General features: G+C 34.0%; 1 protein-coding gene across 1 annotated transcript in view; it reads right to left on the bottom strand.

Moving 5' to 3' along the window:
* The window catches only part of LOC140450334 (uncharacterized), a 265222-nt gene extending 242836 nt beyond the window's left edge, over positions 1–22386 (bottom strand). The window contains exon 1 of the mRNA XM_072543916.1: positions 21775–22386. Within this exon, the coding sequence (XP_072400017.1) occupies positions 21775–22002 (228 nt within the window). The 5' untranslated portion in view covers positions 22003–22386. The remainder of the gene's footprint in view (positions 1–21774) is intronic.
* Between the last annotated feature and the right edge of the window lie 226 nt (positions 22387–22612).

Genomic DNA, 22612 nt, shown 5'->3' with positions numbered 1-22612 from the left:
TGGAACAAACGATCACCTACTGGTAATAAAAAATCTTATAGAAAAATGCACTCAATATAATAAACCACTAGCTTTAATATTTGTCGACTATGAAAAGGCATTCGACACTGTAAATCAACAAAAAATGTTGGAAGCCTTGACAGAATGCCGAATTGACTATCGGTATATAAATATAATTAAACATATATACCAAAACGCAACAGCCAGTGTTAGAGTGGGTGATCGTCAAACCCAGAAATTCCCGATACAACGTGGAGTACGCCAAGGGGACACCATATCGCCGAAACTGTTCACTACGCTTTTGGAATATATATGTCATATGTAAAAGGGCAAAACTGACCGACAAGGGCATAAACATAAACGGAGAAAAGCTTAGCCATCTAAGGTTTGCAGATGATATTGTACTAATAGCTGATAGGATAGATGAGGCCAAAGAACTTTTAAATCAGCTCTACCTTTTCTCGCTAGAAGGGGGATTGAAAATAAATATATCTAAAACCCAGATGATGACAAATCTTGTAGTCAGCGAAGATATATGCGTAGGAACAAGATCCATAGACCAGGTAATGGCCTATAAATACCTAGGTCATGAGATTCGCATAGGAAAAGATAACCAAACCGTTGAGCTTCTCCGTCGTATAAGACTGACTTGGGCAGCCTTCGGCAAGCTGAACCATATTTCCAAATCGTCTGATATACCAATATGCCTTAAAAGAAAAACGTTTAATCAGTGTGTTTTGCCGGTGTTAACTTACGGTGCCGAAACGTTGACCATGACAAGGAGAACAGTTCAAAAGATCCGTGTGTGTCAAAGGGCGATGGAGCGTACTATGTTGGGCGTTTCACTACGAGACAAGATCCCAAATCGCCAGCTACGACAAAGAACAGGAGTGGCTGATGCAGTAGAGAGAGTAGCAACACTGAAATGGAACTGGGCAGGTCACGTGGCTCGAATGACAGATAATAGATGGACAAAGCGGATACTGGAATGGAGACCAAGAGATGATGCCTACCGAAGCAGAGGTCGTCCACCAACACGTTGGACTGACGATCTAAAACGTTGTCATAGGAATTGGATGCAAGAGGCACAAGATCGAAATAGATGGAAAATTATGAGGGAGATCTATGTCCAGCAGTGGATAAGCGAAGATTGAATGATGAATGAAATTTAAGAATGTTCAAACATATTTTCTTAGTAGAGTTTATGCGATAAAAGTTAAAAACACTATAAAATGTTGTTTTTTACAGTCAGTTACTTTTTCTAGTTTCTATATTTCAAAAAGTAAAGAATACAAGTTTTGCAGCTAGACTTTGCAATTTATTTTTTTTTTTTTTCATGCAATCCACCTATCCGTTTATCTTCTGACGAACATAACGATTTCTGAAGTTTTATCTTTAAAGCAAAAAATACCTTTTTAAAAAACTAAATACGCCACTGCCATACATATTTATATTTCTAATTATAACTTTGAAAAAAATAATTATTCAACAGTTATGTTTGTATAATTTTTATTCTCTATATATAGGCTTCCATTTCCACACTAATCAGGAAATATCAAATGACGGCTTCTTTTCTACGCATACATCTGAACATGATATTTCTTCTAACTGTAGAGACAAAGATCTAATTACTAATGACCTTGCTTATCTTATATCTAGAGGTTTTACCTAGACTCGAGTAGGATGTAGGTATTTAAAAAAGAATTGGAATGTTCTATGAACAAAAGGCGATGGTACAATTTAATAATCAGGGTCGGCGTTTCCGTATGAATTAAATGAATAGGTATATTTGATAACTAGGATGGTTGTTGCATAATTAAGTACACTTATCCTAAAGAACTTAAAATTAAAAATCATTATTGTTTTGATCGTAGATTTCAGTGTAGAGTTCATAATGCTGCTAGTTTGCGATAACTAAATAGAATCAGTAATGTTAGCGCTAGCGCTTAAATAAAATGCAATACTATAATAGTAGTATAACTTACCTCGCGTTTGCAGATGATTTAGCAATAACAACAGAAGACGAACACACAGCAATCATACAGATTCGGATACTAAAAAATGCGCGGAAAAAGATGTCTGTATAATTAGCATATCTAGTTTATAAGGCCGAATTTAGACCAACACTGTAATTTGTTGCTAATTTATTACGGAAAGAAAAAATTTATTATTAATAATTTATTTATTATTATTATAAGAAACAGAGGGTATTCTAACTTAACGGTACAGCTAGAATAGCCATAGCTATATGGAGCATATTTTATTGCTAATTAATTGCTGTTGATTGGTTTATTAACAAATCCCAAATACTACCCCATCATCACCTAGCTTAAAAGACACCCCCGAAAAAAAGATATCGGCGAAAAAGCGAACGGCAAGGAATTGATTGTTAATTCATTGCTTCATTGCCAAAGTTTTACGACAAAAAACAATATATTGCTGCAACTGCAACCGTTTCGGAGAGACAATGGTTAACTTTACGGTAAAGCTAGCATAGCCATAGGTATATCTCGGCAATTAAAAGGATTACAGGGCCCATCTTGGCGCCATATTTTATTGTTAAATAATTGCTGTTGATTGGTACATTCACTAATCCCCAAAAACTATCCCATCGCCCTCTAACGCAAAACTCATCCCTGCAAAAATATAGATATCGGCCAAAATCGTTGAAACCAGAAAAGTGAACTGCTATGAAATAATTGCTAATTTATTGCTGAAATTTTATATCAAAAAACAGTTTACTGCTCCAACCGTTTGCGAAAACATCACCAATAGGATAAGGAATCAAAATTTAAATGAAGAAGGACAGGCAGATATAGACTGCTACTGGACTAGAATATCTATCTATTATAATCAGATCGCTATGGTAAAAGAGAACAACGTCTTTTCAAATGAAATACAGATTGAGAGGGGCGTCAGGCAGGGCTGTGTCCTGTCTCCTACTTCTGTGTACAATTTGTATTCAGAGGAAATAATTCAGGAAGCACTAGAAGAACTAACTATGGGAATAAAAGTAAATGACCGATCAATCAATAATATACAGTTTGCCGACGACATTATTTTATTAGCGGAATGTCTTGAGGATTTACAACAAATGGTTGACAGAGTGGTAGAAGTCAATAAAGAAAACGGACTGTCCCTAAACACAAAAAAGACACAATTTATGGTAATTACAAAAGCCCAACAGCGCCAAGAAAACAACAATACATGGAGAACAAATTAAAAAAGTTGAAAAATATAAATATCTGGGTACAATAATTAACGAAAATAATGAGTACACAGAAGAGATTAAGGCAAGAATAGGACAGGCAAGAAATTCTTTCAACAAACTGAAAAAAGTACTTGCTCCAGGGACATGTCAATTTCTTTAAAGATAAGACTTCTGAGATGCTACGTGTTCTCCGTATTATTTTATGGTTTGGAGGCTTGGATATTAAAGAAAGATGTTTCGGATCGAGTAGAAGCCTTCGAGTTATGGGCATACAGAAGGATATTAAGAATAAGTTGGGTGGATAGAGTCACGAATGTCAAGGTGTTGAGAAGAATGGGAAAAGATAAAGAGGTTTTAAATATAATTAAAGTCAGAAAACTGCAATATCTGAGACATGTCGTGAGGGACGAGCGTTATAACTTGTTGCAATTAATAATGCAAGGAAGAATACAGGGTAGAAGGAGTCGCGGAAGAAGACGCATCTCCTGGTTAAACAATTTGAGATCTGGGTTTAACTGCACTTCTGCTGACCTCTTTAGAGCAGCGGTATCGAAAGTGCGAATTGCCATGATGGTTGCCAACCTTCTTAGAGGAGATGGCACATGAAGAAGAAGAATGATTCTCATGAGATCAATAATATTTATCACTTTCATCGACCGGTCACTATTAAATTTTCAATATCAGATACCAGTTTTGAAAACAGCCTGAAATTTCGATTTTGGGTTTTAGAAACAAATGTGAGGCATTTGAAATATGTCTAAAAAAACGCTAAAGCCAAACTTTCACATTACAAACGATCTAAAACGTTTAAAACTGCTTCTTTTTAATTACACAAGTACGTTTTTCGAAACGACACAACTTCAACTACAAATTTCACCTAATACCCTTTTCGTGGAAGCATTTGCGATTGTTTGTGATGTGAATGTTTAAATTCAGCGTTTTTGGCATATTTCAAATGCCTTATATTTGTTGCCAAAACTTAAAACCAAACATTTCAGGATATATGTTTTAAAAATTGGGCTCTAATAATAAAAATTCCATAGTGACTGGTAAATGGAAGTGATAAATGTTATTGATCTCATGAGAAGAATGGTAAAAATCGCTAAACGTTTATTTATTTAACACATTTATAGAAAATGTATTTTCAACAAATTACAAACATTTTATAAGATAGCTGCACTTTTTACCTTTAAAACGCATTTTGATTTCTGTTAATAGGACAATAGTATCAAAATATATCGAACTTTTACTGTCGAGTTGATCAAAATTTTATTTAAATTTCGCGCGCGTACCTAACATTGAAAATCACCGGTCGCTGAAAGCGTTCTTTCTGAGAGAACGATTCACTCTACACAAAAAGTGCTTGTAAACATTTTTGTTCAAAATTATCTCAGGTGCATGTTTTATTTGAAACATTTTTTTCTACGATGTACAGATTCTTATTAAATCGATTTTTTCCGTTTTTTCCCACCTACGAGGGGGGAGTTTTAAGAGGAAGCCTTGGGGTAAAAGTGGTAAACTTTTTTTATTCTTTTTTGGGGTCCCAAAATTGACACTATCAGCAAAATTCAGCTTGTTCGTATGATTTTTAGAGGGAAAATCTTTGACGACTGGACAATATACAGTGTGTCCGTAAAGTATGGAATAAATTCAATATTTCCTAAATGAAAAGCCTTTTTAAAAAAATCTAAAACACGTCGATTTTTAAATTTAATGTTCTACATTTTACAATAAAATTTCATTATACACGGTGATACACATTACAGTGATGACGTCATCGGCTCTTTTTTTAAATGTAACACCCTATATTTTAGGACATTTTTAGATCGATAAAAATGAGCTGATTCCAAAAAAGTATAATACTGGGGGTCAAACGGATATAATTTGAAAGATATGCGCTTAGAAAATTAATTTTTATTGATTTATAATATTAATAAATTATAATAAATAACTTGAAAGTAATCCAGTAATTAATACGTGACTTAATCTTAAATGTTCGAATTGTACCCCTTATTGTATTTGACAGTAACCCAAGCGTATAAATTCTTGTAGAACCTTGTTTATGCTTTCTTGAGAAATATTGTTTATTTCTTTACGAATTCTTGTTTTTAAGTCTCCAATATTTGCAGGTTTCGTTTTATAAACAACATTCTTTAAATGACCCTACATAAAATAATTCAAAGGATTGAGTTCTGGCGACCTCGCTGGTCATTCAATTTGTCTACTTCTTCCAATCCGCCTGTTGGGAAAAATTTCGTTTAGGTACCTTCGAACATCTAAAGCATAATGTGGGGGCGCACCATCCTGTTGAAACCATAAACTTTTATCAAAACCCTCAAGATTAATTGTACTGGGGAATAAATTAACTAAAGTAGGTACGAAATACCCACTTAAAAACTGAAGGTATGTGGTCTGTTTAAATTATCTTCGAAATAGTAGGGTCCAATGATTTTATTTCTTACAATGCCAGCCCATACGTTTACCTTTTGCGAGTATTGTGTATGGTGTTCCCGCTGTACAACTGTGCATTTTACTTACTTTTACGTACTTTGTGTACCGTTGTTTTGCAAACATCGAGATCACTACTAACCTTACGAACAGAATTATGCGCATCTTCTTCAAAAGCAAGTAGAACATCTAATGTTGTAACATAATTTACAGAGGGACGACCTGATTTGCGTGCATTTTCAACCGTACCAGTTTCTCGAAATTTCTTTTCAATCTTACTTACATACTGTTGACTGCGTGAGGGGTATTTATGGATATTTATCATTAAATAAATTACACACTTTCATCTGAGTTCGCGATTTTTCTCCATACCCAATCATCATGAGTATTTCAATTCGTTGCTTTACACTCAAATTTATTTCTACTTAAAATTAATTCTAAGCAATAATACAGAACATTCACGAATTAATACAATTATTGTACCACTTAATTGTTATTGAACGTTACTAAAAATAATTACAGTTTACCAAAAACTAGAAGTAGGCTACTTTTTTGCAATTGATAATAAATAATTTATTTTCTAAGCGCATATCTTTCAAATTACATCCATTAGACCCGAGTATTATACTTTTTTGAAATCAGCTCATTTTTATCGATCTAAAATGTCCTAAAATACAGGGTGTTACATTTAAAAAAGAGCCGATGACGTCATCACTGTAATGTATATCACCTTGTATAATGAAATTTTATTGTAAAATGTAGAACACTAAATTTAAAAATCGACGTGTTTTAGATTTTTTTAAAAAAGGCTTTTCATTTAGGAAATATCGAATTTATTTCATATTTTACGGACACACTGTATAATAACTTCTATATTATTGAATATGTTGCCTGCGTGAGTCCATTTCAACTATTGAATTGATTGTAAGTAAGTATTCATCTTATTTATTTAACCTATTTTCTATATTATACTTGTATTTTTACAGCCTTTGGTAGATATGTTTTTTCAGTTTACGTTTTTTCTTAATCTGATTGCAATCTTTAGGTACAGTTTTAAATTTGTAAATACCATTCCTGTTTCCGTTAACCACTGCTACAAATATACTGTTTCTTTTAACATATCGCCAATGTTCTGATAAAGTTCGTTAACTTCTTTATCAACGACTCAAAGCCCTTTTACATAAACATTCACTTATGCAAACTACTGAAATTATAAATAACACATCAAATCCTTATCGCCGTACAATACAACAAATTCAAGTACAGTAAAAAGAATTAACTCTCCAGTGCGGCTCAACCCCATACCGGAACCACGGCCAGTTCACACACAACGTTTGTACTTACAATGAATAAAAAACCAACACACGTCGGTAATTTCACGTATTCAATTGACATAGGCAAGAAAAGGACAGATGGAGTCGCGTGAAGAGATTTTACGATGGCGGCGGTCGGGAAAAGAGTTGTTTCCTGTGAATCAACGCCGTTAATGATGTGTTTGTTTTGATTACGAACCCTTGGGTAGAGGGCCTTGTCATTAAGCAGGTGGCCGGTCATAAAGTATCTTGTGCTTTGTTGTCGTGCAAGTAAATGATGTAAATGATCGATAATTTCGTTATGAAAATTGTGTGCAAACAAAGAACGAAAATTAAAGTCACAGCTAAACTGAAACATTTTTAGTACAGACAAAATATAAACACAGAGTTTATTTCGGAAAAATTATGACTCTATTTTATATATTTCGTATTTATATAGGTACAGGGTAAGTTACAACTAAAGGGACGGCGGAAGATTACAGCGAAAATTTACATTAATAGTAAAAGCTACATTTTAAAATTATTTTGAAATATAAAGGGTGTCTCAATAAATTGTAAAAACACCCTGTATTTTATTGCATTTTCTAATTGTCTGCAAAAAATGTGGGTTGACAATATTAAGAGACAATTTTCCAAACATTCCCCAATATAAAGTACCATGTCGACTCTTTCGTGGAATGGCGTAAGTAATTCTTCATTTTTAGGAAAATCGATTTACCGATTAAGAATTTAAATAATTGTAAATTACGCAAAAACTATGACACCTAGGTATAGAACATCCTTATACCATTCAAGAGAGGAAACTGTGTTTAATATTACGATTGGTTAATATACATGGTGTTCCGTTTAAAATAGGTCTCATATTACACATTGAATAATCCAATAATGAAACTGTAAATTTTGAACACTCCGTAAAGAGATGTTTAATATTCATTCATGGAATACATTCAATTTGATTTTATTCAAATTGATAGTCCAAGATGAAGATAGTCTGCAAAGACTGGTCCACAGATTTACCATAAGAGCAACAGAATTTAATATGACAATCTCATCTCAGAAAACTAAAACAATAGTAATCAGCAAAGAACCAAACAGATAAAACCAGTAAAATAGAAATTGATGGCATCAGTATTGAACAAGTAATGGAAATAAAATACCTTAGAATTACACTGTCCAGCTATGGAGACCTGGACAAAGAAGTGAGAGATCAAGTACAAAAAGCAAATAGACTGGCAGGATGCCTTAATAACACTATATGGCGAAACAGACACATCAACACTGAGATAAAGTCAAGAATTTATAAAGCCAGTGTAAGATCAATAATGACATATGCCTCAGAAACAAGATCCTCATCATCATTTAACCCGGATCTATCCACTGCTGGATATAGGTCTCCCTCAGTCTTTTCCATGTATTTCTGTTTTGTGTTGTTTGCATCCAATTTTTGTCGATCCGTTTTATGTCATCAGACCATCTTGTTGGTGGACGACCTCTACTTCGATGTGCTTCTTGTCTCGGTCGTCTCCACTGTATTATTCGCTGTGTCCATCTGTTATCCTACATTCTAGCTATGTGCCCCGCCCAGTTCCACTTAAGGGTCATAATTCTTTCTATGGCATCTGTCACTCCTGTTCTCCGTCTTATTTCCTTGTTCGTGATCCGATCCCTAAGAGAAATGCCTAACATCGATCGTTCCATGGCTCTTTGGGTAACACAAATTTTATTTCTTACTTTCTTGGTTAGTGTTAATGTCTCTGCACCATATGTAAGTACTGGCAACACGCACTGATTAAAGACTTTTCTTTTAAGACACATAGGCAGTTCTGATTTAAGAACATAGCTTAGCTTGCCGAATGCCACCCAAGTGAGTCCTATGCGGCGGCTTAGTTCGCACGTTTGATTATCTCTTCCTATGCGTATCTCATGTCCTAAGTACTTATATGAGGTGGTTTCTTCAATATGCATGCCATTTACTGAAATCTTTTCGCTTAACACAAGATTTGTCATGATTTGTGTTTTATGTGGTTGATTTTTAATTTACAAGTAGGGAGGCTAGGTATAGTTTCTCCAGTTACGATACTGCATCATCGATTCTGTCAGCAAAAAGGACAATGTCGTCAGCAAACCTCAAATGACTAAGCATTTCTCCATTGACATTAATTCCTTTTTCACTCAGATTTGCGTTCTTAAACATATGCTCTAATAATGTTGTAAACAATTTTGGCGAAATTGTGTCTCCCTGTCGCACTCCCCGTTTTATTTTAAATACGTTGGTCTTTTATCTGCCAGTTTCACACTTGCTGTCCCATTTTGATAGATGTATTTTATCATGTTTATATAGCGATGATCTATACGGCACTCTGTTAAGGCTTTTAACATCTTTTGATGACTTATTGTGTCGAAAGCTTTTTCGTAGTCAACAAATATCAGGACTAATGGCTTGTTATATTCAACACTCTTTTCTATTAAGTTCTTAATTACTTGTAAATGATCATTCGTGCCATATCCTGCTCTAAAACCTGCTTGCTCTCTTGGCTGATAGAAATCCAATTTACTTCCTAGCCTGTTGGTAATAACTCTTGTAAATAGCTTATATACTTGTGACAACAAGCTAATGGGGCGGTAGTTTTTAAGGTCGCTGATATCTCCCTTCTTATGAAGTAAGATGATTTCCGCGTTGTTCCACTGCGTCGGTGTTATCGCTTCGCACAGACATTTATTGAACAGTTTAGCAAGTGTCAGTAAGAGCTTATTTCCTCCTAGTTTTAGGCTTTCGGTCATTACCCTGTCTTCACCTGGGGATTTATTGTTCTTCATCACCCGAAGTGCATTTTTAATTTCGTCAACAGTTATGTTCGGCATTAATTCTGAGCCTTGATTCTCTATCTTTGGTAAGGGGCGTCTTTCATCGGATTCACTTGTTTCATAGAGTTGTCTGTAGAAGTCTTCCATTGTTTTCACTATTTCTTCCTTATCAGTCACAATGTCGTCTTGTTTATTTCTTAACTTATGTATGTTCTTTTTTCCTGTGGACATGTTGTGTCTTAGAACTTTCAGACTTTTATTTTTCTCTATCACCCTTGTCACCTCTCTCATGTTATGTTGCCGTATGTCTTTTCGGATTTCTTTGTTTATTGTTTTACTGAGTTGACTAAATTCTGCGTAGTTTGTGTTATACCTGTCCTTTAGCCTCCTTCTTTCTTCGATCAGATTTTTAGTGTTGAGACTTATTTTCTCATGTTTTTTCTTCATTTTAGGACAGCACAACTTCTCCGCTTCTTTAAGGGCTTTTACGATACTTTCGTTTAAAACTTCGACCTGTGTTTCGTCGTTGATTTGTTGAAGGTTTTGGTCAATGATGTCACGAAAGTGGTCTGTATTTTCGGGCGGGGTCCATTTACGATTGTCTGATTTTATCATTTTTGTTCGTTCATTCTTTAAATTGAACAGAATTTTTGCTCGAATCAATCTGTGATCGCTTCCAATTGTAAATCTGTTTAAAACAGATACATCTTGTACAATTTCTTTTTTATTAGCAATGATAAAATCTATTTCGTACAAGATCCTATACAGCCGCAAAAAGGCTACTGGAAACGGCAGAGATGAGAGTACTGAGAAGAATTATAGGAAATACGCTGAGAGATCGAAAGAGAAGTGAAGACATTAGAAGAAAATGTAACATACGGTGTATAAATAAATGGACACAAAATAGAAAAAAAGAATGGAATAACTAGATAAGCAGAATTGCGGAAACCCGTGTAGTCAAAATAGCAAGAGATAAGTCACCAATCGGCAGAAGTATCGGACGACCGCGCAAAAGATGGAGTGCCAACCTTCCATATAGGTATTAATCCGTCAATGAACAAGCAGAATTACTTATAAAGAGAAAGAAGAAGAAGGAATACATTCAACAAATATCCAACTATTTTGATATAAGAGTATATTTTTTATAATTGCTTATGTTTGGAAAAGTGTTCAAGAATTATTTAAATGTTATATTTTTATTATTCAGAATATGACCTTATTTAGTTTTAAATCTTTTATTTAATTATAATATATTAGCGAATTATAATATGGCTTTAGTTCCACATCTTTTAAATCCTCGAACTCAAATTGGCTGATTCATTGTTGTCAAGTTCTGAGAATTCACTTGTCTGAAAAAACAACATGTTTTTGGGAAACTATTTATTAACCCAAACAGGGCCGCCGCTACCATGTGTGCAAAGTGTGCATCGCACACGGGCGGCCAATAATAGGGGCGGCCAAAAGCAGTCCACTGATGATAATACTTTTTTAAAACGAAAATAATTAAATAGTAATGATTCAGATAAGTCTGTGAACTCTAATATTCCAAACAATAATAATTATTCAGTACGTATTCAGTACAATGCGTTTCATTTATCATGTATACTTCTTTTTTTCATCCTAATCTAAAAAAAAATGTCAGAAAATATTATTTATTGTATGAACTTCCGCCCTTTTGCAGGTACAGTCATAAAGCAGTTTCGGGAATACTTTTTAATTTAAAGCGGCTGGCGGCTTTCGGACTTCAGTTATTTGAGATTTCACACGTAGATACTTTACAAGAATATAAGCAAGTGGTTGTAAAGTTTCTGTTATAATATTGTTCCTATGGTTATGTTTATAGATGGGTTATTATGTCTTATGTTCAGTCTTAGTTGAGAATTCGATGAATTTAGACACGCTTTTGATAAAAGATTTTGTTTGTAAAATATAGTAGTGTACCCGTTTCTTTTGCACAGTAGGTACTGTATTTCGAAGTAACGTCGAGATCAGAGCAATTTTATTCGTATACGCGTTACGGCTACATATTATTTGGAGAAACGTTATTTGGACAACTTATTTGCAGTGTTTTTGGATTTATTTTGTTAAATTCGCCCGGCTTCGTTCTTAAGTGATAATTTCAAAATGTCCGAAAGAAAAAGACGACTTTCAGGTTTTTAATATAGAAAAATAAAAGAGGCAAAAACTGAGGAGAAAAAAAAACTTAGCGGTGCACTGGAATCATTTTTGATGAAAAACATACATGAAAATCTAGAAGACTCGGATATAAATTTAGGACCTTCAACTTCAAGCGAAGTCCAAATCATAGAAAAAGGTACCAAACAATTGAATATTCCTGCGAATAGAGACGGATGATTTGATGACAATAATAGCGATAGTGCGAGTGCTGATGCTGAAACGCCTGAACCTGAAACCACCAACCAAGACAGAACAATTAATGTTCCAGTTAATCTGGATTGTAGTGTAGGAAGCTCCAGTATATACTTGATTTCAGATGATCCCGGAAAATGGCCTGAAAATATGAATCCAAGTGAAGTTCAATTTGTTGTTGAAAATTTTCCTCAGCAAATTACAAAAATTAACTTCCCCAGAGATACAAATAATAGGAAATTTTCAGAAACTTATTATTATAGCACACTACCTAATCAAGACCAAATTTATCGCCCGTGGTTACTTTACTCATTATCACTAAATAGTGTTTTTTGTGCACCTTGTAAACTGTTTTGTTGTGATGAAAGCAGCCGACAATTACTTAGTGGAATTAATGGGGTAAGTGACTGGCAACATTTACCTATTATTTTAAGAAGACATGAATCCGGTGCAGCTCATATAAAATATTCTCAAAAACTGTTTAATCTATCTACAACATTAAAAAAAGGATTAACAGTTGACTCTGATCTTCAAAAATTATATGAAATGGAGAAAAAACATTGGGGCGCACGTAGAACAAATAACAATTGTAGTAAGATGTGTTTCTGCTTTCTGCAATGTTATCTATAGAACATGAAGTGTGTGCGACATTGGACATTAAAGATATTGTCAAAAAGTTTTCCTAGACGAAAGCCCGAAAAGTGCGTTTTTAGTTTTTTATGTGTTTATGTTTCTATTCACGGTTTATTTTAATTAAATGGACGTTTAAATTAGGATATTAGGATATACATATTCTGGACGTTGGATCATGGTTATTAAATTAGGATAATGGATGTTTAAATTAGGATATTAGGATGGGATATTAGGATATTAGGATATACATTAGGATAATATATGGACGTTGGATCATGGAGATTAGTCTAAATGTTCAAGTAAGTATTTATCTATTTACAAATTATTATTGTTATATTATGCATCTTCTGCACATTTCTTTAAATAATAATATGTATGTCTAAAGTGTTGGAAGGGTGGCGGCAAATATTAAGTTGCACACGGGCGGCCAATACCTTAGCGGCGGCCCTGAACCCAAAACACTTTAGAGTCCTTAAGGAAAAGTACCCGTCCTTTGTGTAAGAAGTTTAAAATGACATTTTAAGCTTAATTTATTGCTATGCACGAAGGCCATAATAAGAACAAAGGAACCACCCTAGTCGACTTTCGAACATACGTATTTTCTTTCATATGATCGGCCACTCTGCAACAAATTGTCATCGTGAAAGCATCAGATCAGACCAGCATCAAGTGTGCGTCCCGACTACCCTTAGACTCCGAGCGGTGCCCCAGCTACAAACGCCGCATTCATAAAAGGTAAGTGAATCTCATATAGAATTGACAATAAGTTATTAAATCTGCCAATTTTTATTTGAATTACAATATTTTATTTTACATATCCATTTACACATATTGCAATTTTCGTTATTTTAAATTAAATCAGCCGCAAAAACAGCGGACGACACAGCTGTTTTTGCAGACAGTCTAGAAGCACTGCAACGCTTAGTAAATAGATTACATCAAGTCAGTATAAAATATGGACTATAGTGTATTTTTATGTATGAGAGAGTAATAAAACAATAAATTATGTATGCAAATCCCTAAACTGTTGATACGGGTGACTCAATGAAAAACAGATATTTGTCAACAAGTTTACAGAAGTATATAGGAAAACAATTTTAAATTGAGTATGACCACCAGGTATAAAGGTTGGAGCAGAATAGAATACAATAGTTGTGAGGCTTACTAATCCCTAAATAAGGTTGCCAGTGTCGGAGTGATGGAGGTTAACAGGTACTAATGAATTTGCAAGAAATGTAAGATGTTTATTTTATTGGTTATATATAACCAATAAAAGTTTAATAAGTACCTACCTATTTGCAAAATAAAGTTTAATTCTTTAGATAAAATAAAACGTTTTATTTTATCTATTTGCAAAATAAAGTTTAATTCTTTGCCTATTTGCAAAATAAAGTTTAATTCTTTAGATAAAATAAAACGTTATATTTTATCTGAAATGAGTGCATTCCACGAAGTAAGGGTTTCAACAATCAAACATTTAATTCCAGGAATCTACGACAGTAATTGACTAGATAATTACCTTCTAAACTTATTCCACAGAAAATGTGATAGTGGGTTTTTCCATTTTGTATATAGGAAGGTCCAAGTGGCGTATTCAAAATTCTTAACAGTTCACTAAAAGTAGGTATTTCAGTTGCAAGGTGCAGTTTATTGTGTATACTAGTGTTATGGAAAATTTGGAAGTGCCGTGTAAACGCCGAAAAATTGGTCCTCTAACAGTTAATGAAAAAACATTAATATTTAATTGTTTTAAATCATTTACAGACAAACGTTTATGTGAAAGTGTTGATGAGACCGTTGAGTTAGTTAGCAGTACACTTGGTGTTGGGAAATCTACGATTTACAGAGTTATTAAAGAAGAGAAATGTGGTAGTTTTCAAATGCCACGTAATGCTCCAGTGAAACCAAAATTTCAAATAGAATATCATTCAAATGAGTCGAAGTACGTTATGGAAACTTTTAAAAGAAATAGGCTTCCGCTGGAAAAAGAATCCCAGAAAGTCTATTTTATTAGAAAGAAGCGATATTGTCATATGGAGAAGACATTTTCTAAGAACCATAAAGGAAATGAGAAACCAAAAAAGAAAAATATTTTATCTTGATGAAACATAGATCAACGAGGGTCATACACCAAATAAATTTTGGCAGGATGAAACTGTTACAAGTCAAAGGCACGCTTTTGTAAATAACTTATCTACTGGTTTAAACCCACCATCAGGAAAGGGACGCAGGCTGATAATAGTACACATTGGCAGTTCAGACGGTTTTGTTGAAGGTGGTTTATTAACTTTTGAATCAACTCATACCGGTGACTACCATGAAGACATGAACGCTGATGTCTTTCAAGAATGGTTCGAACAAATGATAGATCTTCTTCCTAAGAACTGTGTAATAGTAATGGATAATGCAAGTTATCACTCCAGACTTATAGAAGGACTGCCCACAACCAAGTGGTTAAAAAAAGACTTGCAGAATTGGCTGAGTTCAAAAAATATTACGTACCATCCCGGATCTATAAGAAAGGAACTTTATTCGTTGTGTGCCCTTCATAAAGAAAAATTTAAAAAATACGAAATTGATGAAATTGCCAAAAATCGTGGAATGACAGTACTTAGATCCCCACCATATCATTGTGAATTAAACCCGATTGAACTGGTATGGGCACAGATAAAGAGTGAAGTTTCAAGAAAAAATACCACTTTTAAAATTCATGATGTTAAACAGTTGTTTTTGGAGGCCGTAAATAATGTAAAACCTGAAAACTGGGAAAAGGCAGTAAATCACACTATTAAAGAAGAGGAAAAAATGTGGAAGCTGGACAATATTACTGATAAAATGATCGAGCTAGTTATTATAAATCTTGGTTCTGAAAGTTCATCTTCTGAATCTGATTTGGATTTGTAACAAGTAGCTGTAAGTTTTATATTAATATTTTTATTCATCTATTTAACATACCTTAGACGGTTTTAAAAACTCTTTTTCTCTTTTGTAATTTTTAAAAATTAAAAAAAATGTGAATTTTTTAAAACCCTTTTTAATGTAGGCCAGTCAGTTCTAATATAGTGTGTGATAAAAGAGGTCACTTTTGTTTACATACACATAACACTTTATAACACTGAAATAATTCATTTATTTTTTACAATTATTCAAAGTAATTTTTCAATTAATCTTGAGCACGCCCATGGAGTGGTCTGAGCTACCAGTTAAAATTATGCTAATTACTCTCTCGTTCATAAAAATAAACTATAGGTGCAAATGAACGTTAACAAAACCAAGTGCATGATTATTTCTAAGCAACATACAATAGAAAGGCTAGACATCGAGGGAAAACAAGTAGAAAGAGTGAATAACTACAAATATCTGGGAACCTGGGTAAATAAAAAAAAAATGACCAAGGTAGACAAATAAGGACACGCATTTAAATTACAAGACAAGCATTTATAAAAATGAAAATAATGTTTGTTAATCGAGACCTTCCTCTGGAGCTGAGGATAAAAGCCCTAAGATGCGACGTGTTCTCGACTTTGTTATATGGAATGGAAAGCTGGACACTAAAAGTGGATAATATAAAGAAGTTGGAATCATTTGAGATGTGGTGCTATAGAAGGATTTTGAAAATACCATGGACCCAACGAGTTACAAATACAGAAGTGTTAAGAAGGCTACAAAAGGATTGCGAGGTCATAAAGCACATCAAAACAAAAAAGCTGGAATATTTAGGCCACATTACCAGAAGTGCGAAATATGATATATTAAGGCTCGTAATGCAAGGTAAATTCAAGGGTAAAAGATCCATAGGAAGACGAAGAATTTGCTGGCTAAGAAACCTAAGAGAGTGGTATAGTTAGGGTGGCCGCACACAGAAAGAGCAAAACTGTTTTAGTCAAAAACGTTTTTGACTAAACGAGTCTGATGCTGATGTTTCCATATAAATGAAATGAGCTGACGCACACTGATTAGTCTTGTGTCTAAAGCATGTTTAGGCTCATTTAGTTTCAGTCAGTCTATTTGATGTTGATTGCCGGATCGTCGTTTTGTGTCGAAACATTTTAGTGTACGCAGGCGCAACGTGTTTTTGGAATTCCCTTCTTGAAACCGCTCGAGTAGTCAACAAGAAGCACATGTGGAAACAGCGATATTTTGCTTGTTTACAGTACAATTCCTCTACAAACTTAGACTAGCCTCAAAACTAACTCACTTAACTCGAAGAGAAACAGCCGAAAAAGAATATCAAGATATAAAAAATTGCATTCATCAGGCGGCCAAAGGGGCATTGGGGTACGAAGAAGCTGACAAAAGAAAAAATCCTGAGTGGTGGAACGAAGAAGTAGGAAAATTAATTAAAGACAAAAAAAAAAGCTTATCAAGCATGGCTATCCACGAAAGACTCAGAAGACCGCAGAATTTACAGCAGACTCAACAGGGAAGCAAAGAAGGAAGTCACTAAAAGAAAAAACGAAATGTGGGAAGAGAAATGCGAAGAGATGGACCGATGCTTAGGAGGAACCAAAGTGACACAAGCTTGGAAATTCATAAAAAGTATTAGAAAAGAAAGAAAAGATGAGGGAAATATAAACCTGATTCAAAATAAAAAGTGGGAAAAATATTACGAAACGCTATTAACAGAAAGTAGGCACGAATTTATGGAAAGACCTGACCATATCTCAATAACAGAAAATTCAGAGGTGCATAAGATAAACAAAGAAGAACTGAAAAAAGAATTGAAACAAATGAAAAATGGAAAAACACCCGGGCCTGGAGACATTCCCATCGAGTTGGTGAAACATGGACCGGATGCTCTTTTGGAAAGCTTAGTGAATATTTTTAATAAATGCTTAATTGAAGGCCAAACGATTCCAGACGATTGGAATTTGGCCCACATTAGCCCCATTTATAAAAAGGGAGACAGAAAAGAATGCGGAAATTATAGAGGCATTAGCGTAACTAGCTCGCTGGGAAGGTTATATGGTCGTATATTGAAAAGAAGAATAGAAGAGGAGTATAAAGAAATTGAAGAACAAAGCGGCTTCAGAGCAGGAAGATCGTGCGTGGACAACACATTTACCCTTCAACAAGTAATTGAAAAACGAACAGCTCGAAACCTCCCTACGCATCTGGTATTTATAGATCTGGAGAAGGCTTATGATACAGTTCCTTTAAAACTCTTATTTAGTGTCTTGACGAAAACGAACCTTAGTAAAACATATCTAAAAGCAATACTGAACATCTATAAATGTCCTCAAAGCACTGTAAAAACAGGAAATACTTTCTCAAGGGTATTTACAGTAACGAAAGGCTTGAGACAAGGATGTTGTCTTTCCCCCACCCTATTCAAAATATATATCCAAGAAGCACTGCACCAGTGGAGACAAAAATGTGCGGGAATGGGGTTGAAGCTTAACAACCATTATCTGACAACGCTGTTCTTTGCAGATGATCAAGTACTAATTGCAAGCTGTGAAGAAGATGCAGATTATATGCTTAGAAAGCTCAAAGATGAATACGAAAAATGGGGGATGAGTATGAATATGTCTAAAACAGAATATATGCGAATAGGCAGTGAAGACGAAGACCCGGATTTGGAAATTAGACAAATGAAAAGGTGCTACGAATACAAATATTTGGGAAGTATTATCTGCAGTAAAGGAACAACGGAACGAGATATAGACTATAGAGTGCAACAAGGCAGGAAGAGTGTTCAAATTCTGAATTCGATACTTTGGTCCAACAAAGCTACTATGAGAACTAAAATGACTATCTACAAAATAATTGTAGAGCCCATTCGTACATATGGAGCAGAATGTTGGCAAATGACAGTAAAAAGAAAGAAAAAAGTTGACACGGTTGAAATGGACTACCTAAGAAGAGCTTGCCGTATATCAAGAGTAGAACGTATACCTAATTCTGAAATTAGAAGAAAAACAGATAGAGTACATACAACTTCTGAAAGAATAGAAACTAGACAGTTAATATGGTATGGACACGTACAGAGGATGGACGACAACAGATGACCAAAAAGAGCTATGGAATACAATCCAAGTAATAGAAGGAAACGAGGAAGACCAGCCAAGTCTTGGATACAAGGTGTTATGGAAACCATGAAAGACAGAGCCATTGATGAAGACACCTGGAGAGATAGAAAAAGATGGCGATCGAAATGCGGGAAGCGGCAGAAGCTGTAGGATCCCCGCTTATATATATATATATATATATATATATATATATATATATATATATATATATATATATATATATATATATATATATATATATATATATAAACTCCTGGACAAAATTAACGCACCACTCATATTTTTCTCAATAATTTTTATTTATTAATAATTTACTGTACGACAGGTTGCGTATGGACCTTGTTTGACAGTGACAGTTGTTATGTAATCTAAAAATAGTCTTGTTTTAACAATAATTTGTATTAAACTTCTTTTTAGACTAAAAGTGAGTTAAATGTTTCATTAAAAGTGCTGATTAAAGTAAAGTGCTTGTTAGAAACAAGCTTGTATTGTGATATTTTTCATCACCTGCATGTTTGGAAGTTCATTTGTATAAAAATCAAATAAAAAAATGAACCGCCAAAGAAATTTGTCAATGGAGGAGGCAGTGCGAGCATCGACTCTCCTAGATGAAGGATATTCAATGCGATACGTTGCAGGTTTGTTAGGAAGACATTCCAGCATCAGTCGCAAGGTGAGGCGATATAATGAAACAGGGTCGTACAATCGAAGACCAGGGCAAGGGCGAAAACGTTGCACTAATCAAATAGATGATCGTTTTTTAAGACAACGTGCTCTCAGGGATAGGAGAGTCACCATCAATTTGCTAAATAATGAACTAGCAGATGTTTGAAATGTCGCGATATCGTCTCAAACAGATAGAGGACGTTTACATGAAGCAGAATTGAGCAACAAGAAACCGGCCAAAAAACCCTTGCTTGCCAGAGAACACAGGGTTCAGAGATTGAATTTTGCAAGATTGCATCAAAATTGGACCGTCGATGATTGGAAACGAGTTCTTTTCTCCGATGAAAATAGAGTAAGCCTAAAAGCTCCAGATGGTCGTGAGCGTGTCTGGCGAAGGCGAGGAGAAAGGTTTGCTAGCTGCAATATCGCTCCTAAAGTACCTTTTGGTGGTGGCTCTAAAATGTTTTGGGGGGGAATTTGCTTTGAAGCTCGTACGGAGTTGGTCCCCATAGGTACGATGTCTATGAATGCCCATTATTACTTAGACAACATTATTATCGAACATGTAATGCCTTTTGCTCCGTTTCTTGGACCTAATTTTTTATTCATGCAAGACAACGCTCGTCCTCATGTGGCTCGACAGGTTATTGGCTACTTAAATGATGTTGATATTTCATTATTAGAGTGGTCACCTAACAGTCCGGACATGAATCCTATAGAGCATAGGATCGAAGATACCATAGATCCAAGATTCGAAGTCGTAGACCCCCTATTGCCAATCACAACCAACTCACTGAGGCCGTTATTGAAGAATGGGAGAATATTCCGCAAGCTTTTGTTGAACATTTGATATCAAGCATGCCTCGACGCATAAATGCAGTCATAAGAAGTAGAGAAGGGCCTACACGGTATTAGTGTAGATCCTGATGCATTTTATGGTGTTACTTTACTATTTTTTTTCTTTTTGTAATTTGGAGTTATGCTAGCTTATTTACGCATTTCCTGCAAAAACAAATTTTTAAAGAAACAATAAGGCAAATTAAGGTCATGACGGACTGATTTAAGTCATGTTGGACTTATTTGTAGGTGTTTACTATTATTTCAATGTAACTTAGTTCTATTTTGTGTTCATATTGTAAATATTTAGATTAATTAAAGTGGTGCGTTAATTTTGTCCAGGAGTTTATATATATATATATATATATATATATATATATATATATATATATATATATATATATATATATATATATATATATATATTGTGTGTATCATGGAAGTGGACGCAGAAAAATTAATTGTACTGATTGAGGCCAGATTATTTTTTCATTTATAGGATGCACGCAAAATTGTCTTTTATTTTGCGTTTTTTCGTCCTGTAGGAGGAACCACTGCCAGAAAACTAGTGCAATTTCGTCGTTATCTGTCGACATCTTTAATAAAACTGATTGCAGTATGGTTTGTGCAAACATTTTGTTTCTCTTGAAAACAAAATGTTTCTTGTGGAAACAAAAACGTTTTCGTTTCAAACAAAAACGTTTTTGACTAAAACAGTTTTGCTCTTTCTGTGTGCGGCCACCCTTAGAGTTCAGTAGATCTTTTCAGAGCAGCCGCCAATAAGGTACGGATAGCTGTAATGATAGCCAACATCCGATAGAAGAAGGAACTACAAGAATAAGAAAGACTAAAATGCAATAATTATTTACTTAAAACCCAAAAAAATAAATAAAAATATGATAATTAAACCCACACGTTTTTTATTTTGAATTGCATTACAATTATTATAGTGTTAAGTACTTTCACTGCTGTTTAAATACATTAAATTTTTTAGAAAAATCTGTATATGAAAAATTAGTTTATAATGTGTAGTCCGTTTTTTTATTAGATAATACGAGTAATTATCCTTACATACCTATAACTCCTTAAAATGTTTTTAGTAGAATTAAGACTGTTAACTTTCCTTACACAAATGTCATAACATTTTAAAAATAATTGTTATATTTTAGACAGTTTTCTTAAAAAATTCCTTTGGTAGAGAAACCGGCACTAAAATTTTACTTTATTTGTTGCTTCGAAAAGCTACACCATCTAAGTATTTTGAACCATGGGTATATAAAAAAAATCGTTTTATTAACTTTATGGAAAAAAAGAATATAAAAACTGAGAATTTTTTCAATCCTTTTCAAATTCACGTAACAATAGTTGTAATAATGTCGTAATATTTGTAATACTGTCACTACATTCATTATCTATAAAGTTTAACAAAAACTAGTAATAAAAGTCATGGCTGACTCACCTTTCGCATTTTCACTTCTTGAGTCTCTTGATTTTGCACAGAGGGTCTATCAGAAATTTCCTTTTTAAAAATCTCAGATTTTTTCTTAACCTCACTTCCCATTTGTTGATAATCCAAAGATTTCGGCGGCTTATATTGCGAATTTACAGCCATTGAACGTGCAAAACAACTCTTGTAATTTCGGTTTTCGAATTCACTATTAAAGTCGTATTGCAGATTATCAGTCATTGTGTTCTTGCACTGTTTAATTTACACAAAAAATAACAAAACACTATTCATGCCGGAACTTCGTGCAGGTAAAAGGACCCTAAGTTACACACTCTACCATAGTCGAAAGAATACTGAAATGTTTTCAAGTTTGAAAGTCAACTGTAACGCGCGAATGAACACTACACCAATGAAACTAAACCTGGGAACTTATTTTACAAACTCAACGTGCGCACAGACAAAACACTGAACTTTTTGTAGTCCAGTAAAAACACATTATTCGTTTCGCCAAACATTTAATCTTCATCCATACATTCAGGATATCAATTATTGAAAAGTTTTTCATTTATAATATTTTCCATAAAATAATGTTAAATTTTTAAGTAGCAAAAAAAAATTTTTAAAACCAAACTAAAATTCACATTACACTTTGAGTGGCCTCTATGAACGGTTGACTTAATAACAATGAAGAAATCTGTAAAAATTTTTAAATTATAAGAATAAAATTATTTAATGGAATTAAATTTATTTTTTTACCTTATTAAATTAAATCATTCCTTTTATTAACTGCTTTAAACTTACAATGTAATGTCGTACTGTAATGATTGTAATAAACTTCAAAAATGCCACA

This window comes from Diabrotica undecimpunctata, chromosome 9 (assembly GCF_040954645.1).
Source record: "Diabrotica undecimpunctata isolate CICGRU chromosome 9, icDiaUnde3, whole genome shotgun sequence".
Classification (NCBI taxonomy): Eukaryota; Metazoa; Arthropoda; class Insecta; order Coleoptera; family Chrysomelidae; genus Diabrotica; species Diabrotica undecimpunctata.
This window is presented reverse-complemented; position numbering and strand designations above follow the sequence as displayed.